The 22,448-nt window shown below is 44.8% G+C and overlaps 2 protein-coding genes across 2 annotated transcripts; one reads left to right on the top strand and one right to left on the bottom strand.

The window, feature by feature from the left end:
• The first annotated feature begins 738 nt into the window (after nucleotides 1-738).
• LOC146189570 (nucleoside diphosphate kinase-like) lies at nucleotides 739-1,399 on the top strand. Its single transcript, XM_084604340.1, has one exon. The coding sequence runs from the start codon at nucleotides 833-835 to the stop codon at nucleotides 1,289-1,291; it is 459 nt and encodes a 152-aa protein (XP_084460466.1). The 5' UTR covers nucleotides 739-832; the 3' UTR covers nucleotides 1,292-1,399.
• Nucleotides 1,400-2,629: 1,230 nt separating this feature from the next.
• On the bottom strand, nucleotides 2,630-22,359 carry LOC146189569 (protein Njmu-R1-like). Its single transcript, XM_084604339.1, has 11 exons — nucleotides 22,122-22,359; nucleotides 21,873-21,971; nucleotides 20,776-20,898; nucleotides 18,849-18,983; nucleotides 17,565-17,622; nucleotides 15,408-15,527; nucleotides 12,379-12,443; nucleotides 6,152-6,285; nucleotides 4,661-4,761; nucleotides 3,901-3,971; nucleotides 2,630-2,839 (listed from the first exon to the last, which is right to left on the bottom strand). Exons 1-11 carry the CDS (start codon nucleotides 22,223-22,225, stop codon nucleotides 2,665-2,667), a joined length of 1,185 nt encoding a protein of 394 aa, XP_084460465.1. The 5' UTR covers nucleotides 22,226-22,359; the 3' UTR covers nucleotides 2,630-2,664.
• Nucleotides 22,360-22,448: the final 89 nt, after the last annotated feature.

Genomic DNA, 22,448 nt, shown 5'->3' with positions numbered 1-22,448 from the left:
ACCACGTTATCATTTTTCGTATTGGGTGAATGGCTGTTAAGAAAATTATTTCGGGAGCTTGTGCAGAGTAGAAAGCCAAATTAAGCAGCTTTTAGCCAACTAAGTGCTCATATCATGTAGCAGCCATTCGTTGAATGTAAACAATTATAATACAAGTTGTCATTTATCCATAATACTTCATAAGGCTATACCTAACACGTCAACTTGCAATACTTTATTTCAAGCATATAGGTGACCCGGTAATGGCTTGTATAGTTCACCAAATTATGTCTATAGTTTCAAATTCAGTGCCCATGACTATGAACAAAAGCTGACCGTAATTGCAGCTTGTTTTTTTTTTAATATTTTTATTCGCAATTCGTTACTATGGGCGACTCGCTTTATGAACAGCTTTGATCGGTGGCCAGAGTATCTGTATTGACGAGTCACGACAGTATACGAATAGCTTGGCAGTCAAGAATTACATGCAGGTTGCCCACACAGCTTCACAACAACACAAACTTGTTATGCTCTAAATGTTTGTTGCCCTCGTGGCTATACAGAAGAGAATGTCATTTCAAGTACCGTTTCAAAAGCGGCGCGTTGTTGGTAATGCACTAACTTGACACTGTAGACATTAGAGGGCGCCACCTACAAAACGAAATCTGGGTACGCGATCGGAAAGCCTGTACTTACGTCCGTACGTCCACGGTGTACTACAAGCGCGGGGCGGATTTCCTGTCTCCGTTGGCAGGACAAAAACGGAACCGGTTCCTTTTCTTCTCCAGCAGCCGCGGGTGCCGGGTCGGTAGTGTTCGTACTCTTCTTCGAACCACTCGTAAAGCTCAAAAAGATGGCCCACCGTGAACGCACCTTCATCATGGTCAAGCCCGACGGCGTGCAGCGTGGTCTCGTCGGCGAAATTATCCAGCGCTTCGAGAGGCGCGGCTACAAGCTCGTCGCCATGAAGTTCATGCAGGCTGACGAGACACTGCTCCAGCAGCACTATTCCGACCTCGCCGGCCGCCCCTTCTTCAACGGCCTGGTCAAGTTCATGCAGAGCGGTCCCGTTGTTCCCATGGTGTGGGAGGGCACCAACGTGGTGGCTACCGGTCGCGATATGATCGGCGCCACTAACCCGCTCGAGTCCAAGCCTGGCACCATCCGCGGCGACTTGTGCATCCAGGTGGGCCGCAACATCGTGCACGGAAGCGACTCCCTGCCCAGTGCCGAAAAGGAGATCGCGCTGTGGTTCAAGGAGAGCGAACTCTGCTCCTGGACCCCTAACATTGAGCCCAGCGTCTACGAATGAAGGCAACGGACTCTTTATTTTCCCCTAGAATGCACTCAATATTTTTCTACGCACTTTTTTTTTCTGGAGAAACTGAAAGGAGCCAATAAAGTGGCCGTTGAAGCAGAACCTTGCCTCATTATGTAGCGTGCTAGGCTTAGCGCTCTTGCTTTTAAGCCGGCTGCATGCATTTTGTTTACTTTTTTATTGACTCATTGTTTTAACAACTTTGTTCCGTGCGGATACGGCTGACGAAGCTAGATAATGGGCATTAGGTATCCTGGAGTGTCGCTGTTGGCTTAGGAGAAGCGCCTAATGATCGCTGGCACCCCACAGTGGGCTCCGTGACGTGACACATCGCATTCGCCTTTACCGCATGGCCACGTCGTTACTTCGATCGAACGACGCGGGTATCTACAGTTGAGGACGCTGCCACGAATAAAAGTTAGCGTGACATCAAACTTTGTGTGGGGCACCCGTCAAGGACATCAGCGCTGTCGATGAGAACGGTGTGGGGGGCGCGGCGGGACATGGTGCGTGCGACGGGCGCCTACATGCTTCGCGGCAAAGCCGCCCCTCTGTTCAGTGTCTTTAAAATCCTCTTTCGAGCCACCTTCCGGCTTTGCCAACCTTTCTTGAACAACGTACTCAAATCGTGTACTACGCGTGTAGTACTTCTTTAATAGGTCACAGTCACGACCTTGACATTGGGGTCAAGCTTGATAGGCATAGGTGTCTAGGTCGGGTGACAGTGCCGGTACTCGCAATATATACAAATTAGCTGTAGGGATTAACATTTAATTTATTGGGTGAAGCACCCATTTTCAAAAGTGTCCAATGCTTCTGACAGCACTGCAACGCATGGTAATTGGAGCAATACTTAGCACCGTTGGCAGGAAAAGTAAACACAATAAAGGCACTTCACAAGTTTTAACTGCAAGACAGCCTAATGCTGCAATCAGCAAATTGTGTACAACAAGCCTACATGCATGGCATCTAGCTATGACATTTTTCCAAGAATAAAATTTATCGTTCGCTTCCATGGCCCTTTACTTTTCTAGCCAATAGTACATTTGGAAGCTGCTAACTTTATCATTATGCCAAAATGTTACAGGTTTAATTAACTGCTGCTTGCACTGTCCTGCACCTACGAATACAGAATTTTTCTATTTAATTTCGTATCTTAAATTTCTAACATCACAATTATTACAGGCATACTCTACACTCATGAGTGAAAAGCACAACTTGGAATGATTTGAACGCTTTCTCCGGACATTATTGGCACATTTCTGCAGTAATGCTTACACGCATTGATACATGTGCCTTTGTCAGAGATCATGAACCAAAAAAATTAGCTGCTTAAGAAAACAGGCGTTTATTTCTGATGTGAACAATCAGGCAGAGTTTCGAACAGGTACTTGGCTTCCAGCGAGGGCGCTAGCTGCTAACCTTTCTTGGATCAAGTCCACCACCTCTTGGCCTTCAGGTGAGGCCAGTATTGAGCCTTCATTGATGGCTCGCTGAAGCAGGATCTTCCAGTAGCCACACTTCTTTAGAAACTGGTACGCACTGCACCAAGTTAAAGGTGAAGCCATTACCACAGTGCCACCAGAGAAACAAAAACTGACAAATCTTTTCCAAGCCTGTCTACCATGGCTGCCTGGCAGATTATGAAGAGAGTTTCGCATCATCATCGTGCTTTCAATTTTGATAAAAATAGTAAACTTAATTGCACAACAAGTCTGCCAAATGTTGCTCAGCCAAATCAAAAAGTGTTTGCAGATGGTTGCCTGTCTGATGTGCTTCCTACACTACAATAACATGCAGCTAATGATATCGGTGAAGTAGGCAAAAATATTAGGGGGACATTTAAGTGCAGGATAGCTGCCAGTGGTCCTTTCTAATTACACTCATTAGCATGCTGTCATAAGGTACCACTTAAGTGAAAGATTACATGATATAGATATAAACCTCTGCTTGTTCCCAAACCATACAACATCATACAAGCATGCCTTTTATGGCCTAGTCAGTAGCTTGCAAACCAAAGGTTATGTATTCAAATTCTGCATGAAACCCGATATTTTTCTTCAGTCCAAAGTTCCCAAAGAAATTGATATCCACTTGGTATCCACTGGCTCGTACCCATCATTCAATTTTTCTGTAAGCCAAACAGGTTGCTTTATAAAATTAATGATTTCGGACATGAAGCGATTAGTAATTCTCATTACATTTCGTGTTTCCCTTACTTTCATTCTATGCGCGACGTCACAGTTTAACATAATGTTGTGTGCTGTTTGACATGTTGCTCTTTTGTCATGGCCCTGTTGACCAATCAGGATTTATCGCTCGCAGCCAACTATACTAACACTGGCTTTTCTGGTACATGGGATCCTTTTGCTATTGCATAAAATAGAGCATGCAACTGAAATCTGGCATGCCATGAATCAGGCACATATTTAAAGGAAAGCCCGAGCCTCTCCTCTTTCGAAATTAGGCTCATAGCACTAAGCCTACATTGCTCTCGTAGTGCCCTTGCTGAGAATGTACCACGCCCATCACTCAGTAAAAGACAGTGCTTAGGGCCCCCCCGAAATAAAATTCCTGGCGACGTGCCTGCCATGAACACTTACTTGAACAGGGCATAATGGTCATTTTCTGCCTCTTTAACAAGTCGTTTTACCAGGTTCATGTCCCGGATGGTCTGAAAACAAAAACAAAACCGTTTGAAATGCATACACAAAATGGAGCGCTTTACTCGGTGTATTATCGAGCGTCATGGAAAGTAAAACAACTCGAGAATTGGAGCCTCCCAGAAAAACCTATGCAGGAAAAAACTCGCTGTAGGTAAAAAACAGAGAAAGGAAATGTCCCGATGTTATACCTAAGTCATCTGTCCAGAGCCACAGTTCAGAATACAGCTGCATGTTTAACAAGAACAATTGAAGGGTGCAGAATGGTCGAACTGACTTGGGCAACCGTAAGGCTGGGCTTTCAGATTATGCGATTGGGGCATGAAAGGTACCGATGTCACCTGCCATGATGGCTTGATGTTTAAGATGCTCGGCTACTAAACTGGAGTTCCCGGGTTTTGAAGCCAACCGCGGCGGCCGCGTTTCAAAAGACGCGAAATGCACAGGCATCCATGTGCTCCGCAATTTCAGTGCATGTAAAAGATCCCTATGTGGTCGAAATTATTCTGTAACCCGCCACTATGGCACCTCTTTCTTTCTTCTTCCACTACCACCTTCCTCCCTTCCTTTACTGTGCAGTTCAGCCACACAACGAAAAGCGTGACAGGTATGGCACCTTTCCTTTCCTGTAAACCAATTTTACATTCTTATTTTATCATTCATCAAGGGCAGACCTGCATAGGAGCTCTGACAGACTCACTCGGATTTTGAATCCCTCTATGATACGCCGCTGTATAAGTGGTCCGTCATCTTTGGATTTGACCAGCCGAGCAGCCCAGCGTTGGCAGAATGGAGAGGCCTCTGAAAGAAAGAGAGCACGATGAGTTTCAGCACAGGACACCAAGAAGTCCACAAACCGGAAACACACCTGGCGACCGGCACTGACTAAACATGCCTGAAGTGATTCTCAGAGGGGTGCAGTACTCACGAATTCAGTTTTTTTTTTTTTTTTTCCCTGCCTGGAATGAGACCTCTAACGCAGGTAACGCAGTTTAAAACTGCAGAACACCCAACAGGTCTTTTCATTCTAAAGCTTCCGAAGTGTGTTTGTGTAGGCCTGGCTGGATAGTGAGGCACGAGAGGGTGCAAAGAAAAAGATGGATACACTGCTGACTTTCAAAGTTAGTGAGGGCGGGTCAAATAAAGTTGACATATCTCCTTCATGTGCAAAGTGGTATGCAGTTAGAGGAAAATTTTCTGCAGGTGGGTTTTCTATGCAGCATGCCAGTACTGCACAGAAATTTTTCTGCCCTCCGAGATGAGGCGATTAATAATGCAAATTCTGTTGGCTCCTCATGTGTCTACATCATGACTGAACAGTGCTTTTATAGTCCTAATATACTCATCTTAGCTCATTCACTCTGCAAGAAGTCATTATGCAAACAAATTATTATTAGTATTCTAGACATTTTAGAGCATTCATATGTGCAAAAGCAGTAGGCAAACCAGCCCATTCAACAGAGCCATGCCAGAGCTAATCGTACACAGAGGTGTCAATCCTGAAAATGATTTTCTGCGTTTGTTTTGTACGCCTAACTTTAAATACATGAATACAAGATTTTGCTCACTTCGCCAAAAAAATGTGCAGAAATGAACAAAATGATCTAGCCCAGAACAATGCCATCAGCAAAGTGTACTTGTCAAACCTAAATGTGTACACAGTCTAACATTTCTGTGCCCATCCTCTAGACAACAGGCAGCTGGCTGAGTGCAGTAGCTTTGTAGTTTGAGAAACAAATTCCTGATAAAAATTAATTAAAGCACGTTTCCAGATCCCACACTGCGTTTCATAAACAGTAACTACCAGTAAGCTAGAAGAGAAAATATTAAATAGTATTTTGGTGTCTTTATCGCAAGATCAGTGTTTCCCAGATTTCATGAAAAAATAAAATGGGCTCAATACACTTGAGAAAGGCATTCATTGCGTTCTCAATGGGGGAGAGGGAGCACCAATTCCACCATGAAGTCTAGAAGCATCATGATCTTTTCAAAGATCAGTCTAATTTGCAAAAATAAGCGCTACTTGAGGATAAGCAGCATGTTCAAAACATAATGCGCTCTTCACTGTTGACTGAAAAACTTCCTCAATTACTTTTCTATCTGACTCTGTTAACTTTCTTCCTGCTTGTGGCAGCAGTTGAAATGTGTCAGTAAAAAATTTTAAATGGCTGTCAATTAGTCACAGTCCAACCTGTGCTGGCAGGTCTGAGGCCGTCGTCGTCAGAGAGGATCTCGACAGCTACCGGAGCTTGGCTTTCATCAGCGACTGCGTTGTGGCCTTCCTTCTGGGCTTCAAGGCCATGAAGGTTACAGGCCTCCATGAATCTGTTGCAGAAAAAAAAAAAAAGAAGCACACAGTGAATGCCAGAAAGTGTCGGTTCATGCTCGCCAGATATCAAAATTATTTGAGACAAGTCGTCAACAGTGGGAAGCATGAGGCTGCATGCGCTAGGCGCCTTGGTGGCTAGTGCCACATTCAGGGTAGAGACTGCTCTGGGTCCCATTCTACTGTTCAAATGTAGTGAGCTCATTGTGGTGGCAGGCTCTTTTAAAGAGAGAACTACCAATGTCACCAAGAATTCCAAAATTTTGGTATTCTACCAAGACACGATCTTACTAGGTATTATTGTAGAAGTGAATCGAAGTTAGGTAAGTTATGGTATACCGTCAACATTCTCTTCACGGATGGCAGCAATGGTTTCACAGCCCACCTCTTTGACTTCAAGTTTGCTCTACTTTGAGGACAACTTTCTGTGGCTATGATGTGGCCCGTCACACCGTTTCAAATGCTGCAGCGCACGGCACAGGCCTTTTAGTTTCATATCCGGACTGCGTCACGCCGTTCTAATATCTATAATCAGATACAGGTCAAGAAAAAAGCCGCAAACAGCCCTCAAAGAACCCCCTTTCAGCCAGCGGCACCGCTCCAAATGTGTGATGTCGCGGCACACATGGGAAAAGAAAAAAAAAAGAAAAATGTATTCTTCCGCACTCACAGTCTCACGGACTTTTACTAAAATGGTCACCTCCGATTGTCGCGTCTGTCTGTCGGTGTCGCCAGCGGTGTCACCTCCATATGCACGCGCCCCACTTGGGCCCATGTATTTTTGTCTCGGTAATATGGACAGTGCTTGAAAAAAAAGCAGAGGAGTCCAAACGCAAGTTAAAGAAGGGCACGCCGACGGCGAACCTATGCGACAGCCGATACGGCCGGATGCCTGAACGAGTCCTGTGGAGTTGGAAAGAACCAGGGCGTGTCGCCGTTTTAGAGGGGGGGGGGAGCGCAAGAGCGAAGAGGAACGTACACAGCAAACCGAGGGTCGGCGTAAGAAAGACCCCGAAAGTGGGGAACCAGGAGATTTCTGGGTGCAGCGGCAGTGCCGCCGCAGTCGGGAAAACAGCAAAACAAGTGGTTGCAATAAATTCTGGTGAACGTGAACAGAGAGGCTGGTAAAAGCGTAACAAAGAAATGACAGGAAGAAAGACAAGTGCCTACAGGGGCGGCGAGAACTGAAGTTTTCTTTTCCAAAGCAGGTGTTCCATGAAGCCATTAACGCTTTTTGGTGAGAGTTAAGACACACTCACAAAGTAGGGCGACAAAAGAAAGGCGATGTACGAGCACGCAACTGAGACCGGGCGTCCCATCCTGGAAGCGCTTCCCTCTCATGCTCCTGGTTTTCGTCCCTGTTGCGCTGCCGAAATGCCACATTTTGCACCTCAGGCGGTCCGCATGTCGGCTTCCCTTTAAGTCAACAATGCGGCCTTGACAAGGTCTGAGCTCTTGGTAGTCGGCAAGCCGTCGTTTTAAACTGTACTTCAGCTTGCAGTGTTTGTTTTATAGGAACACATAGAAACGGCGCCAAGAAGATGGGATGTTCGATAGCCCTCTGCATAGCAGCTTGCCAACTAGACTCCCTCGCTTCCTTACAGAAACAGTACAAGGCAAAAAAAAAAAGAATCAGAAGAGTGGAAAGGAAGAAAGGTTAACTAGGCAAGAGAGTGCAAAGCATGAGGAGCCTGTAACCCTCAACTTGAGTCTGGATGTTGGCATGGCAGGAGTTAAACGCAAAAGAACAGAGCTGAACGTAGGTACGAAGCAAGCAATCTGTGAATACAAGCGGCAAAAGCCATCTCAGTCAATCCAAGCCGTGAGGGACTAATATCGACAGCTCGGCTGTTTTCTCACCTCAGAAGAATCTCAAGCAGCTACATAGCGACTGCTTTGCTCAGTGATGAGGCCATTTTGGAAGTGGCGGTGAGCAGAGAATCGGACGCTGATTCATCGGCCAGTGAGGAGTTCGTGCTCGAAAGTTTGACCAACAGAAAGCCCACCATCACGCGCGTCATGGTACGCGAGTCACTTCAGACTGCACTACAATTTTGCGAAGAAAATTATGATAAGGATAATGTACTTAAAATTGCCCATATTCTGTCAAATTTTGAGTCCAGTGCACACCGTTATCTACAAAAGCAGTCATTAATTACAATTCTTTTTTCTCAATAAAATCCTTTTCGCTTTTATTCATGACTCGTTATTATGGATGACTCGCTTTATGGACAGTTTTGGTCGGAAACCGAAGTGTCCATATTAACGAAGCACGACTGTATTATCAACTTTACATCTTGTTAACATTACCTAGAACAAAACGCAAAGGTGTGTATTGTTCCTTTGTGGAAGAAAAAAGTAGTCACACAAAAAGTAAGTGAGCAAAAAAAGTTATTATTCACAGCTCATCTTCCCTGCTAATAATATACCTGTGGAACTGGCCTCGTAAACAGTATTCATATTTGTATGAGTGTAGCATAATCCTATGATGTTCAATTACCTTTACGCTGCTTGTTACAAATATGAAGAGAAACAAACTAGCTGCGGTCAGTTCTCAAATCAGCCAGTGCAATGTGAAGCACATCAGCTTGCGTTAGCTTGCCGACCTAATTTCTAATTGCAATCTTATTGGCTCCATTATGCAGAAAAGGAGCGCTGGACCAATACTGCAACGAGGACAACAAAATACATGTTGTCTTTTTCAAGTTCAGTCCCATTATAGCAGTAGCAGGTCGCCGCAGAAAAAATCATGCCAAATGTATTGTTCGTAGTATGCAACCGCTAACTGCGACCCAATATGTTCCTGCGATGGGAAGACGGCAGCGTAGGGTGGTAGAAAGGGTGTCTCCACCCTGAAAGCATCGAGAGCAATAACAATTCTAGATCAGTGCGCAAAAGACATCACCTTATTATGCACATCCAGTGCTGTGCCAGTGTTCCTATCCTGACCGTCAAATGCCACATGCATCTGAACCAGTGTCTACGCACATCACGGAGATAAACCTATTTCTTTTTCCTAAAGCTGTTCTTATGTCAATACTAACGTAAATCACACTATTCAGCATTTGGTTGCTGGCAAGGTGATAGTCAAACCCACTCATAACAATATTGGTTAGAACAATATATAATATTGGATATGGCAATAGACTTCCATGCCACCTATGGTAAAACGTTTTCTATGGTAAAACAAAACCGCTTATAACAATGCTGTTCTAGCGCATTATTGGTTACAACATTTAATCTAGTAGCCAAGAGCCAACCTCAAAAAAGAAAAAAAACGCCCCCACTATGCACGATTTTTGCGTGCATGGTCACATGAATTTTCCACTTCTGTAGAACTGGGTCAATCCATTATTTGGCTAGAAGGGCCTCTTGTGAAAGCACATTCACAAGAGGCCCCTCTAGCCAAATAATAGACTAAACCAGTTCTGTAGAAGCGGGAAAACTCACATGACCATGCACGCAACAATCGTGCATAACGGGGGCGTTCACATGCCGTGGCAGCACAGGGGAGGAGAAAAGAGTGACAATATTTAAAATATCTTTCAGTGGTGCACCACGTACGCCATACAAAACCCTGTCAGCTACTAAGGTGCATGCACCTTGGTAGCACAATTTTCCTTTTCTTTTCCGCAGTCACTGTTTCCTCGGTCCTGCAAGCTCGTTTGATTTCCCATCAGAAATCGCTTCTGGAAACTGGACTTCATTTGAAATGAAAGCAACGCGAAGGTTTGCAAAACTCCCATTGAAGTAATGAAAGAGAAATTTAGAAATCCTGGCAATGCAGTTACAAAAGATTTCATTGACGAGGAGATTATCTCAGTAGTCACCTGTGATGACAGCGAGGAAGAGGAATCTGTGCAAAAGGGACATTACAAATAGTAAGCGTACCGCCGGGACTTCATTTCTGTTAGAGGTCCCCCACTCGAGTATGTGCAGTAGTTGGGCTCCATGCACAGAGGTCCAAAGAAAATATGGGGCGAAGCAGTCAAAGCTGGCTGATGCGAATTTTTTACTGCAAATAAACCTACACTGTCTCTGTTATTAGATGCCGTTAAGTTCGAATTTTTTTTTATTTTAGCATAACCAAGTTATATCAATTATTGATTACAACAATGACATTCCCTTGGCATTTCAAAATTGTTACAACTGGGTTTGCCTGTAGTAGCAACAGTTCTTGCATGTTCACAACAATAGCCAATTGTCAAATAATTTTATTTACAGGATACTGCCGGCCTCAGTTTGAGGCCTTAGGCAGGAGTGGGCATATCAATAATACATCAAGAAAACGAACATAGAGAAAAACATCATGGAATGCTTGTGGAAAAATGACAACACATCTAAAACGATGAATTCACGCATAATGTGCAACTCAGAGCATGATGTTGGATCTGTTTCCCAGCAATCATAGCTCTATAGCCAGAAGAGAACAAAAACAAACCATGATAAAGTCAAAGCCAAACGGTACTTATTTTTCAGCTAACAATTTTTTTTGCTTTCACAGTCTCTATGACTGCTTCCAATCATTACCTGTCAGGAAAAGCTACTGTATACAGTCGAACCCGGATATATCGAACTCGAAGGGGATCGCGAAATAGTTTGATATGTCGATAATTCGATATACAGAAATCGGCTTGTGACTGCACTTACGATGCGAAAAAACGATACCGTATTTGTCACGTAATCAACCCACTCGCATAATGAACCCACCCTCCACTTTTGCACCCGAGAATTTGAAAAAAAAGAATGCGTTAAGGCTAGCTCACTCACATGCAAGCGACGAGCGGCAGCGACGAGCGGCAGCGACAGAGCGAAGATTTTCAAACTTGTTGGACCTGCGTCCCTCTCGCCGCTCGAGCCACCGCGGCAGCTCAAAACAAGGTTTCTGGCGGCAGGAAATCGCGAGCATTTTCGCTTGCATGTCGATGGCGCGCGTCAGTCCGTTTCGGTCGTCTCATCCACAGCTCATTGGCAGCGTGCCAAGATGCTGCGCAGCGAAACGTCAGGGCGCGTTTATCTTTTGATAGCTCCTGCGGTGGCGGGGAGCGAACTTGGCAGAGTGCCCGTGATGGCTTGATTGCACAAGCCTGGTTCGATTTATCACACCGCGCTTGGGGCGGGCATCATGATCGCAGCAGCCGACCGCGTGCTTTCGCTGATTTATAACATGCAAGGATAGACGATAAAAATAAATAAACATCCCCGCAAAAAAAAAGAAAGAAAAGAAAAAAGAGCTGGCGCAGGCGCCATAGCCAGGTCCGGCGCTGCGCTGCCGCACGTAGAGGGTTCGCGACAAACGCTGGAGAAAGCGTCCGACGTCTGTCTGAAAACAGGCTGAGCTGGCTTGGCGCATGCGTTGCGCGTGCTGAAGGAGACAGATAGCTCAGCGAAAGAATGGGCACACCCACGCACATGGCTTGCAAACGTCATGTGTTGGCGCGCGGGGAACGACAACTGCAGATGCACGCGCCTCTGGGGAATGGGTGCGGCGCTGCCCAGACCAGCTGTCGCCGAACTGTCCCCTCTCATTCCTTCCGCGCGTGGCTTGAAAACGTCACGCGGCAAACGGCCAAGGGTGATGCGATCGTCTTAGGGGAAGGCACACTTTCCAGTGCGTGGTGCGGAGTTCGATATATCGAACGACCGGAGAAATTGAGTTCGATATATGACGCGGCTTTCCTATACTTTTACATGGGATTTTCAAGGGGATATTTCGTGAGTTCGATATATCCGGGTTCGATATAACCGGGTTCGACTGTAGTACTTTTTATTTTTCTATACATCTTCTGCTGTTACCACTGACCAGCTTGGCACACTACCAACTCTTCCAACACATGTGTTCTTTCAGTCGTTTATCACTGCAAATTAAGTCCCTCAAGATAGCCGAAGTTTTGAAACAATCTAACAAATGAAACCACGTAACATGCTCATGGCTTCGAGTTCATTCTAGTGCCCGAATCCAGGAGCTTAGCAAAATACACTTCAAATATTTCTCACATAGAAAGGGCTGAGACCGACTAGCAGCTGACACAAGCTTTATACTGAAATGAAATACTCAGCGTTCTTCGAGTGCAGGAACCGTGCTGGCTCACTTTTGAATGTCATCCTTCTGCCGAGAGTTTCCAGTAGTGACCTCCACTGGAGACTCACTCAAGGCCTGTAAAAGAAATATAAAATTGTGTGCTAGTATGTTACAGTATCATAGTTCTCGTTAAATAGCTACGAGAAAAGAGCACCGCACATTCAATAAACAGTATTTACAAGCGTAAAAGATATGCAGACAAGACAAAACAAGCCCTGTCATGTCTTCGTCATTCCATTGCTTGTTTACATCTCGTCTGACATGGCCATATACATTTTTAGCACGGACGAAGTTGCCCGAATTGAAATTTTGATCCCCAAAAAATTACCGTCTTTCAAGCCCTCCATCTTACCAGTCACTGGCCTGAATGCGGCGTGCAATTTAGTATAAGAAATGTACGAAGAATTTTGGGACACTTTGGAATGCACTATTCTGGTCATAAATGCTTCTAACTGCTCGGCCACTCTGTTCATGTCACAGGAATAGCAGAGCACTAGTCATGGACGTACACTGGAGAGGATAAGAACTGAAAAAAATTACATTAGTTAAGCCATTACATTACTTGAGCTATGTGCCTAACACTCAATGTACAAAGCAGTATATTGTCACGTAGGGGTGACAAGGTCGACGACACAAATGAAGGGTCGATGATTGCACTGAAGAAACTCTTTATTTGGGCTGACTTGCGCCCGCAAAAGAACTAAGCAACTCGGCGGCGGCGATAGCAACAAACGTGCTCGTCGGTCGTCGAACAAAGAATGCTCGTCACTTGTCAACGCTCAATTTAAAGGCTGCACAGAACAATCTAGATAACGTCGCAAACAGCTACCAGCACGGGCTGGAACATTGTGGAAAGACACCAGAGTGGCCGGAACCTTCGAGACAGATCTCAGTGCATCTTGCGCTACAACAAAACTGATAAAGGTGTGACTCGCGACATCGAGCATTAACAAACAAAGATTACGGAACTGATACGCGGTCCAGAATCAGAGTGATAAGCCTGTATGCCGGCGGCTGTTAAAAAACAACAAATACTGTTTTGAAGGTTTCGCGGCATTACTCCCCCCTTAAAAAAACATCGCCTCGATGTTCCAAAACAGAGAAACTTAAACATAAACACTGCAAAGTTTAAACACTACAGATTCCTTAACGCGCGTAATATGGCTTCAGTCATACAACATGTACAATTTCTGGGCGTGCGCGTTGCCATTGTGATGCTGACGTTCCGTCGGGAATGCCGCGAAGGAGTTTGTATGGCCCAAAGTATCGACGCAACAACTTTTCACTTAATCCGCGACGGCGAATTGGTGTCCAAACCCACACTTGGTCTCCTGGATTGTACTCTGCGTGGCGTCGTCGTAAATTGTAACGTCGGCTGTCGGTGCGCTGTTGGTCTTTAATACACAGCCGTGCGAGTCGTCGGGCTTCCTCTGCACACTGCAGGTAGGCGGCGACGTCAAGGTTGTCTTCGCTGGTTACGTGCGGCAGCATTGTGTCGAGCGTCGTCGTGGGCTCCCTGCCGTACACAAGCTTAAACGGGGTCGCTCTGGTCGTCTCCTGGGCTGCCGTGTTATACGCGAAGATCACGTATGGCAAGATGGCGTCCCAGGTCTTGTGTTCAGCGTCGACAAACATAGCGATCATGTCCGCGATCGTTTTGTTCAGGCACTCCGTAAGGCCATTGGTCTGGGGATGGTACACAGTTGTTCGTCGATGGCTTGTGTGACTGTATTCCAGGATGGCTTGCATCAACTCTGCCATAAACGCCGTTCCCCTGTCCGTGATGAGCACTTCTGGGGCGCCGTGTCACAAGAGAATTTGTTCAACAAAAAATTTGGCGACTTCTGCCGCGGTACCATTTGGTAGTGCTCTTACTTCGGCGTAACGGGTAAGGTAATCAGTGGCCACGATGATCCACTTGTTACCCATAGACGAAGATGGAAAGGGGCCGAGGAGATCCATCCCAATTTGTTGAAAGGGCAGGATTGGGGGCGGAATCGGGTTTAGTAGTCCTGCTGGTCTGATCGGCGGCGTCTTGCGTCGTTGGCACTCACGACAGGTGCTGCCTTTGATCCTTCAAGCGAAGACCCAAGCCGTGTTCCTGTCACCCTGGAAGACCAGCCTACAGGTCACCGAGCCAGCCGCCGACTTCAAGGCCTACAACCCGAACACGGTCTGCTGCCTGACCCCATTCGATCTCGGAAGGCATCGACGCTGACAATGGCCCAGCCTACCCAGCACCTCCACCAGATGCCACGTAGGGGTGACAAGGTCGACGACACAAATGAAGGGTCGATGATTGCACTGAAGAAACTCTTTATTGGGCTGACTTGCGCCCGCAAAAGAACTAAGCAACTCGGCGGCGGCGATAGCAACAAACGTGTTCATCGGTTGTCGGACAAAGAATGCTCGTCACACTCGTCAACGCTCAATTTAAAGGCTGCATAGAACAATCTAGATAACGTCGCAAACAGCTACCAGCACGGGCTGGAACATTGTGGAAAGACACCCAAGTGGCCGGAACCTTTGAGACAGATCTCGGTGCATCTTGCGCTACAACAAAACTGATAAAGGTGTGACTCGCGACATCGAGCATTAACAAACAAAGATTACGGAACTGATATGCGGTCCACAATCAGAGTGATAAGCCTGTATGCCGGCGGCTGTTAAAAAACAACAAATACTGTTTTGAAGGTTTCGCGGCAATATTCAGTGCGTTGACTGCACTCCTTACAAACCTAGCTCCTCAAGGGCAACCCAGATCTCTAGCCACTGTCATTGGTTCACGTTCAGTGGCTAAGGTCTTTTGGTGCTGAACTTGAGTTTGAAATTTTTATTCTCTGCTAGAATAGCGGCATTTTTATAGTGGTATAACATGGAAATATATCCATGCACTCATATTTCAATGGACGTCAAAGAACCCAGTCTCCAGCCCTTCACTACACTGCGCCTTATAGCCCAGCTGTGACATCTGAATGTTATGAGTATATTTTGCTTCTTGTTTATGCACTATATATTGTATGTGTCCCAAGAACATACCGCTTGCAGCAGCACAGCAACGTTTTCAGAGAGAGCCTCGATGCAACGGCTCATATACAAGACACAGATATAGTGCCACTCTTCCAACGAGCTGGTCAGCGTCGATTTGAAGTCGATTTCCTGTGCAGTAAAAAAATATGCGTCATCATCATTAGCCAAGTTCAGCTGAGACCACAAAAGCAGCAATGCTTCTCATAATGACCTCGTCTACGCCTGCCTAGCATCATTTTCAGCTGTGCTATTCCACCACATTTCCTGAACCTTGTCCCACTCTCTGAATTCCTGCCATCCCAGATGATCATTTCCTTTCCTTGGCATCTAGTGCCTACAAAGAACATGGGTTACTGTCTCACTACTGTACACTCTGCTTATATTCATCTCTTTTTTTTTTTCTTTTTCTCATAATTTCATCTCGAAGACTGGAAGTTCCTGTTCATAAAGTAATCCACACTGCTCTCTTTGTGTCTCACTGTCACCCCATGTTGAAGATTTCTGCATGCGTTTGGAAGCCCGCTCATGACGTAGCAGAGTTATGAAAAGGAACACCATACGAGACGCAGCGAAAATGACCTCAAACAAGAGTTCCTGAAGCTGGGAATGGAATTCTTTGGAAATGGGCAGTGATCAGGAGGCATGCTAAGGCGTTCTCAAAAATATTCTACAGCGAAGCTTCCCAAAAGAAAATGCAACAGCAAGCCACTCTAGACACTACGAAAAAGGCCGAGGTGAAAACTGAACAGCTCCTCTTTGATGTTACCAAGTGGATGCTCGAAGAGTCATATAATCCTACGAATGCTGGTGCAGTAGGCACAGTTGCAGAAGAAAACGACACATCGAGAGGCTCGAAAAAGTGTCCTGTTTCCCAAGGACAAAAAGAGAGGGAGGCCAGGGCACCCAAGAAAACAACGCTGGTGCCTACACAGAGGATTGGTTTGACAGCTGTACATTTAGAACTCACTGTGCGCTGCAGCTGCAAATTTATTAGGCAGGTTCAGCAGTTGCATCAGAATGTTTTGCCTCACGGTACAGAGCATGTCGAAGGTTCGCACATGCGGTTGGAAGTGTAATGAGAAGGAGGATGATGAGGACCGGAAGCGAGGCACCGGAAGGGAACTGAGCGCCATACGCCAAGTTAGACACGGATTGTGTGGAGACGTGGATTCTTCTACACCTCTATTATTTTTCTTACCATTTTTCTTTACTAAACTTTACATTACAGGTGTTTGTGAGCAGAGTCAGAGCACTAAGCCTTTTTCGACAGAATCGTATAGCGAGCACTGCTGCATAGCAACAGCACGCTTGCTACTGCTATCCCAACAAAAGGTCTTTCTTACAACAAGACAGGAACATCACACAAACAACGAAATTGCTCCAACATTCTTCCATATGCACATTATAGCCATTGCCAGCTCTGTTAACTGGTTCAATGCAAATGCGGGGCTAGTCATTTACACAGCTTGTGACAAGTGACTAAACAAAACTGAAATTCCAAAATGCATGCATAGGAAAAGTCGACTAGAGCCAGGTGTATCCCAAATTTTTTAATAAGTTAGAAAACACCAAGCTTAGGCTTCTGTGAGCATATTCAGTGCTGAAATGAAAAACACCAGCAACAGAGAGTAAATAGTCAGGCACAACAAAATCTTAATGCACAATTATTTGGCAGGTGGTTAAATTGAAACGACACTGCTACGACCAACTACAATCTTCCCATTTGATAATGCATAGCCATGTTTCCGTAAGAAAGTATATGACACTTTCTTTATTTATTTAAGTACCTGAAAACATTAATGTTGGAGGAAGGGTACAGATATAGAGTGTATGCAGGAAACTGCTTCATGAAAAGAAAGCATTAGATAAAGCAAGTGCCAATAAAAGAGGAATGCACCATAAAAACTGCACTTTTTATCACTTCTTGAGTGCCATCTACCTCTGTTAGCTCTGCTATTTCTCTACCATCCATACGTACAATTCTTCCATATGAAGGTTACTAGTCGTTTTTCAATTTATATGATCATTTTGAGGAAAGTATAGTACTTCACTTTTTTTTTTTTTAATTTCTGTTTCCAATTCCTTTTGGCTTTTCTTTTTTCTTTTTGGAACAGCACAGTGCTTCACAAACGAATGGTGGTTAACAAAATATGCTGAAATACACACCGAGTTGGTGAGTAGGGGAAGTAGCGATTTTCCAAAACGTTCCAGGTCTGTGCAGAACCTGACACAATAAAATTAAGGAACACACATAGAAAAGCCCATTAAAAAGTCCAAGCACCCACCTCATTGAATGATAGTGGGTTCATCGTGAACAGAGGATGTGGGCAGTTTGAATCTGGATATCATTGGAAATCCAGCAGTTTTTCAAACAGGCAAAAGTGCCCTCCCCAACAGGTGGCAAGATTTGAAATGTAGAAAATGCATACCCCTCTGCCGCACTGTTGCTTAGTTACCCTAATGTATATCTACTTATGTGCTTCACCAGTTAATATCTTTCTCAATTTACTCTCCTTCCTTTTTCCTTACTTTGCAGCTTTCCAGCTGATGCATCTTGGCCTTCCTATGTCTGTTTCTTCCCTCACTTTTTCTGTCCTTCTTGCTGCACTTTCAACGCTTTTTATCCCGTCCCCAAATTCTGACTTGGAGCTTTTATGCCAGGTTAGCAAAACTTGTATTCCTTTTTCCAGATAACTCTGGCTTCAAGTTTTTTTTTTCTATCACTTTCTTACCGTTAGTGTACCTTAAGCTGCCCAAAGCTCAGCAGTGGTCAACTTCTTCTTTCTTTTCTTTTGTGCCTTTTAAGCCTTTTGAGAGCGCAATTTGAATGGTTCAAGAGAAAATTGCTCAAACGGTGTGCTGCTCAGCCTTGCAGAAAAAACTTCATTTTTATCAAAATATGCAATATGAGGGGGTTAACGTCCTGAAGCAATTAAGGCAATGAGGGACGCTGTTGCGGAGGGCTCTGGATTAACTTAAACGACTGTCTGAGGACTTTTAACGAGAACTGACATCAAATAACACAAGGCACATTCTGTGCTCTGCCTTCATCGAAACGTAGCCGAAGGGGCAAGGTTAAAGCCTGGGTACTTATGTCATTAGCCAAGCATTTCAAAAATATTCTTTGCGACTAGCTAAACTATCATGTTGTGGGAATCACAGCAGTTCTGCTACTCACTTTTCATAACAGTAATTCTAGCACAGTCTTTACCGCAGATTCCTGAATAAGGTGGGAGGGAAATTTCAAAATGCAATTTCCTCTTCAAAAGATGCTTCCTTTGCTTCCAGACAAACATCCACACACCCAGAAGGAGCCCAAAAATAGATTTTGCTATGAACAAATATTGGATGGTGGTATCCCCGGTGCCCTGGTAAAGGTGATATACTTAAGGATTCAACAGCTAAATATCCGCATGCCGTAATGCAAGGCAGTCTGTATATAAAGGATACAAGTCTAAGGTCCCATCGTCGGGAGCGATGAAGCAGAGGACATATGCTTGATGCTCTTTCTTCTCTGGATCCGAAGACTCCTTCATGAAGGCCTGGTGGAAACACATCGCTGCGACAGTAGTCTTTTCACCCAACCTGCACCCAGATGCATCCCGCACATTGAGCCAACACAGAAATGCCAAATTCTATCCTTCTGTAATGTACGTATTCCACACAATGAAATGTACTTTGAGCGATAATGACAACATAAAGTGAAATGTCATGAGGAGAAAGAAAAATGCAGCACTCTGAGAAATTGAATTTTAGGCTCACAACTTCAACCCGATGACTAGCTTTGCTGACTATGATGGCAGGTGTTGTTAAGTCTGAGGCCAGTAATGGCCTCTTGTATGCACTTGTCCAATGGCTACACATGGTTAGTGCAAATTCAAATATCAAGAACACAGAACATAAATCTGTGTTTTCGCCTGCAACTGGGAGTTCATTTAAACCAGGGGCCTCAAACATGCATCACATGCCGCGCAACTAAATCTAATGTTCCTCGTCTCCACACGGTACACATACTTTGTGAAACTAAAGGACACTGGCCCCTTAATTTGTGCAAACTTCAGATGGATGTCCTCCAAGTGTATATTATGTTTTTTGAAGAAAAGTGAATAGTATTTATTATTAACTGCTGTACCTTTCAGTACTTCTCCATGAGCCATCGTGGAAGAATCTAGGCATCTAGGTAGAACCAGGCATGCATTACTTTTCTTTCTAAAGTAGATTGGACGGTTGTGGTCTGGGAATGAGATCACCGTTTATTTTTATTTACTTTGATGTTATTTATTGGTTTTATTTTTATTTAGTGTTAATATTGTTCTTGTTCCTGGCCCCCAGGGGACTGCTTGCTAAATCTGCACCATGAGTAATGAACAAGCTAGCCTGGGTTAGCTCTATAATGGGCATCACTGCTTCTTGTTCACTTCTCTGACAAATCGCTTTCTGCTCTGGCAGCACTGCAATGGGCTCCCAAACCCCTTCCTGTTTGGAGTTGAGTACAAGTGGATGTCGTGCCATCCTCCAGGTGAAACATAGAAAACACATGAATCCCTTACTTGCCATTTTTCTTTTTTCATTGTCTGGATTACGTATTATCATCATCATCAGCTTGACTATACCCACTGCAGGGCGAAGGCCTCTCCCATATTTCTCCACTTAACCCGGTTCTGTGCTAGCTGCATCCACTTGACCCCTGCGAACTTCTTAACCTCATCTTAAACTTAACCTTAACTTCTTAACCTTAACCACCTAACTTTCTGCCGTATGTGTGTTGCATTTTCTTCTCTGTCCTGCGTGCAATCACAAGGCAATAAAGTAGTGTATGTTTTCATAAGATAAAGATGACTAGTACTAACATAACTTTATTTATTGTTGTCATGTCTTATATGTCCAGCTAGGTGTCACAGTTTCAGTCGATTATGCAGGACACGTTATCTTGAGTGAATCAAGCATATTCTAAAAAAAAAAAAAGAGTTAGCTTACAATGCGAAGCTAGCGAGCAAAGCTGCAGCTACACCTTCTGCAAAATTGACAGCAAAGTTCACTGTAAAATTGCGAACCAGTTTTCCATTATTTTGTATTTCTTGTTGACAGCAGTGATTACTGCAGTGGAGGATTCCCGGCCAGTCAGTGGTCTTGCTACCGTCTCTGACCTTGTCTAACCGCCTGCTTGACATCCACTGGAGATTTTAAGCAAATGGCATTTAGAAGCTTGAAAAGGAGGCACTATAGCACTGTTGCATCCTTATTTGCCACAATTCAAACACCACTCCAAAGATTCCACAAGTCTTTCTGTGGATGTGTTTGGGGAAGCTACAGTTGTCATCTGCCAGGTTCTGTTGCAAACAGAACATCTCAAAGCGTAAAAAAAAAATGTGCTCACGTCACTTCTATGACGTCCAGGTTTCCCCTTGTGTCCTGCAGGTCTCGGGCAACTTTCTTGATCACAAAACAGCGAAGATCCGTCTCAGCCACAGCACCAAGGTCGGTGGCAAGCAGTGACAGACTAAACAGAAAAAATTTAGCCACATGAAAGTCACAAGGTATGAGTGAATATCGTCATAAGAGATGCATGACTGACCTCGTCTAGCGGCAAACAAATTCGAAAAGTCGAATAATTTAAGCTAGCTTTTTCCCTTCTGTCCTGCAGGTCTCAGGCAACTTTCTTGATCAGAAAACAGCGAAGATCCGTCTCAGCCACAGCACCAAGGTCAGTGGCAAGCAGTGACAGACTGAACACAACAAATTTAGCCACATGAAAGTCACAAGGTATGAGTGAATATAGTCATAAGAAATGCTTGACTGACCTCGTCTAGCGGCAAACAAATTCGAAAAGTCGAATAATTTAAGCTAGCTTTTAACATGTCATTTGCTGCACGGCAGGCAAGTAAGGTTTTCCACTCATACCAATTGGCTATGCAGACATGTCATAAGGGCCCGTTGTCAAATTAGTTGGTACTGCTGTCTTTCGTCGTATGGGTCACTTGCTGTCTTAGTCAAAGGCTCTGAGCTAAATTTATCTACATTATATAACAGAGATTGTGCTATTTCTTATTGCCTGCCGCGGGAAACAGCACCAATAGCATTTTACCGTTATCGGATGAGCAATGGACTTGGCACCCGAAGGTGTCCTGCCTCGGAGTCACACATATAACTCATGGGCCCATCGCGTCTCTAATAGCCTGAGTACTTTAAACCCCTCAAATCAAGCCAAACCATCAACTATCCATCATCATTCGTACAGTACCTCCGGCAACCCCTCTCTACACTCTCTCCCCGCCAAGCGCCCAGGGCGACAGGGAAGATTTTCGCTTTGCGCTTTGAGGCAAGCAGAGCGCTCAACTAACACTGAAGCTACGGCTGGCTAGCCGTGAGCTACACAACGCTGCCACGTCTCGAATACTTTTGCGGTCGAACCTTGCAAGCCGAGGGCCATGAACCAAAACGTAACAATTTTAAACTAGCACATAAACAACTCACCTCTCCTTCGTTTGAGATTTCGATGGTTTCACCGGCGGTGGCTTCTGCACTCCTTCATCAGCTGAGGTTTCGGTTTCAGACTGCTGCTGGGTTTTAGGGCTGATTGTTCATGGATAGCAAAAGGAATGTCGCTGTCAGGTAAACGCCGCAGGACAGCTTCCTTCGGCTTTGCGTATCAGCGAATATTTGTCATTATATTTTAAAAGACATGAACGGAACGCGTTTTCAAACTTTGGTTGGACAGTTTACCTGTTGGTGTAAAGGTACACGGCGTAAAACGTTCCCCGTAGTACAGAAGCCGACGACTGATTAGATTGTGTGCTGGCTGAAGAATCGTATCCCGTGCTGTCCATGGTTAATTCGGTAACGCAGTTTCGCCGTAGGTGTCTTTCAAATTGCAGCCACAAATTGCTGTTCGCGGCGTTCACGTCAGTATCACATTGGTCACATTGCTACTACCATCCATACGGCCATGTTTCTTGTTTCTTTTTTTTTTTTTGTTTTTACTTTATACATTCTAAGTTTCGCATACTAAACACATCGTCAGGAACTAAAAGCAAATTTTAATGTTTATTC

The sequence above is a fragment of the Amblyomma maculatum genome, chromosome 5 (assembly GCF_055883805.1).
Source record: "Amblyomma maculatum isolate TAMU_Amacu chromosome 5, ASM5588380v1, whole genome shotgun sequence".
NCBI lineage: Eukaryota > Metazoa > Arthropoda > Arachnida > Ixodida > Ixodidae > Amblyomma > Amblyomma maculatum.
The sequence above is the reverse complement of the archived record's forward strand: the minus strand, read 5'-3'. Positions and strand labels throughout refer to the sequence as shown.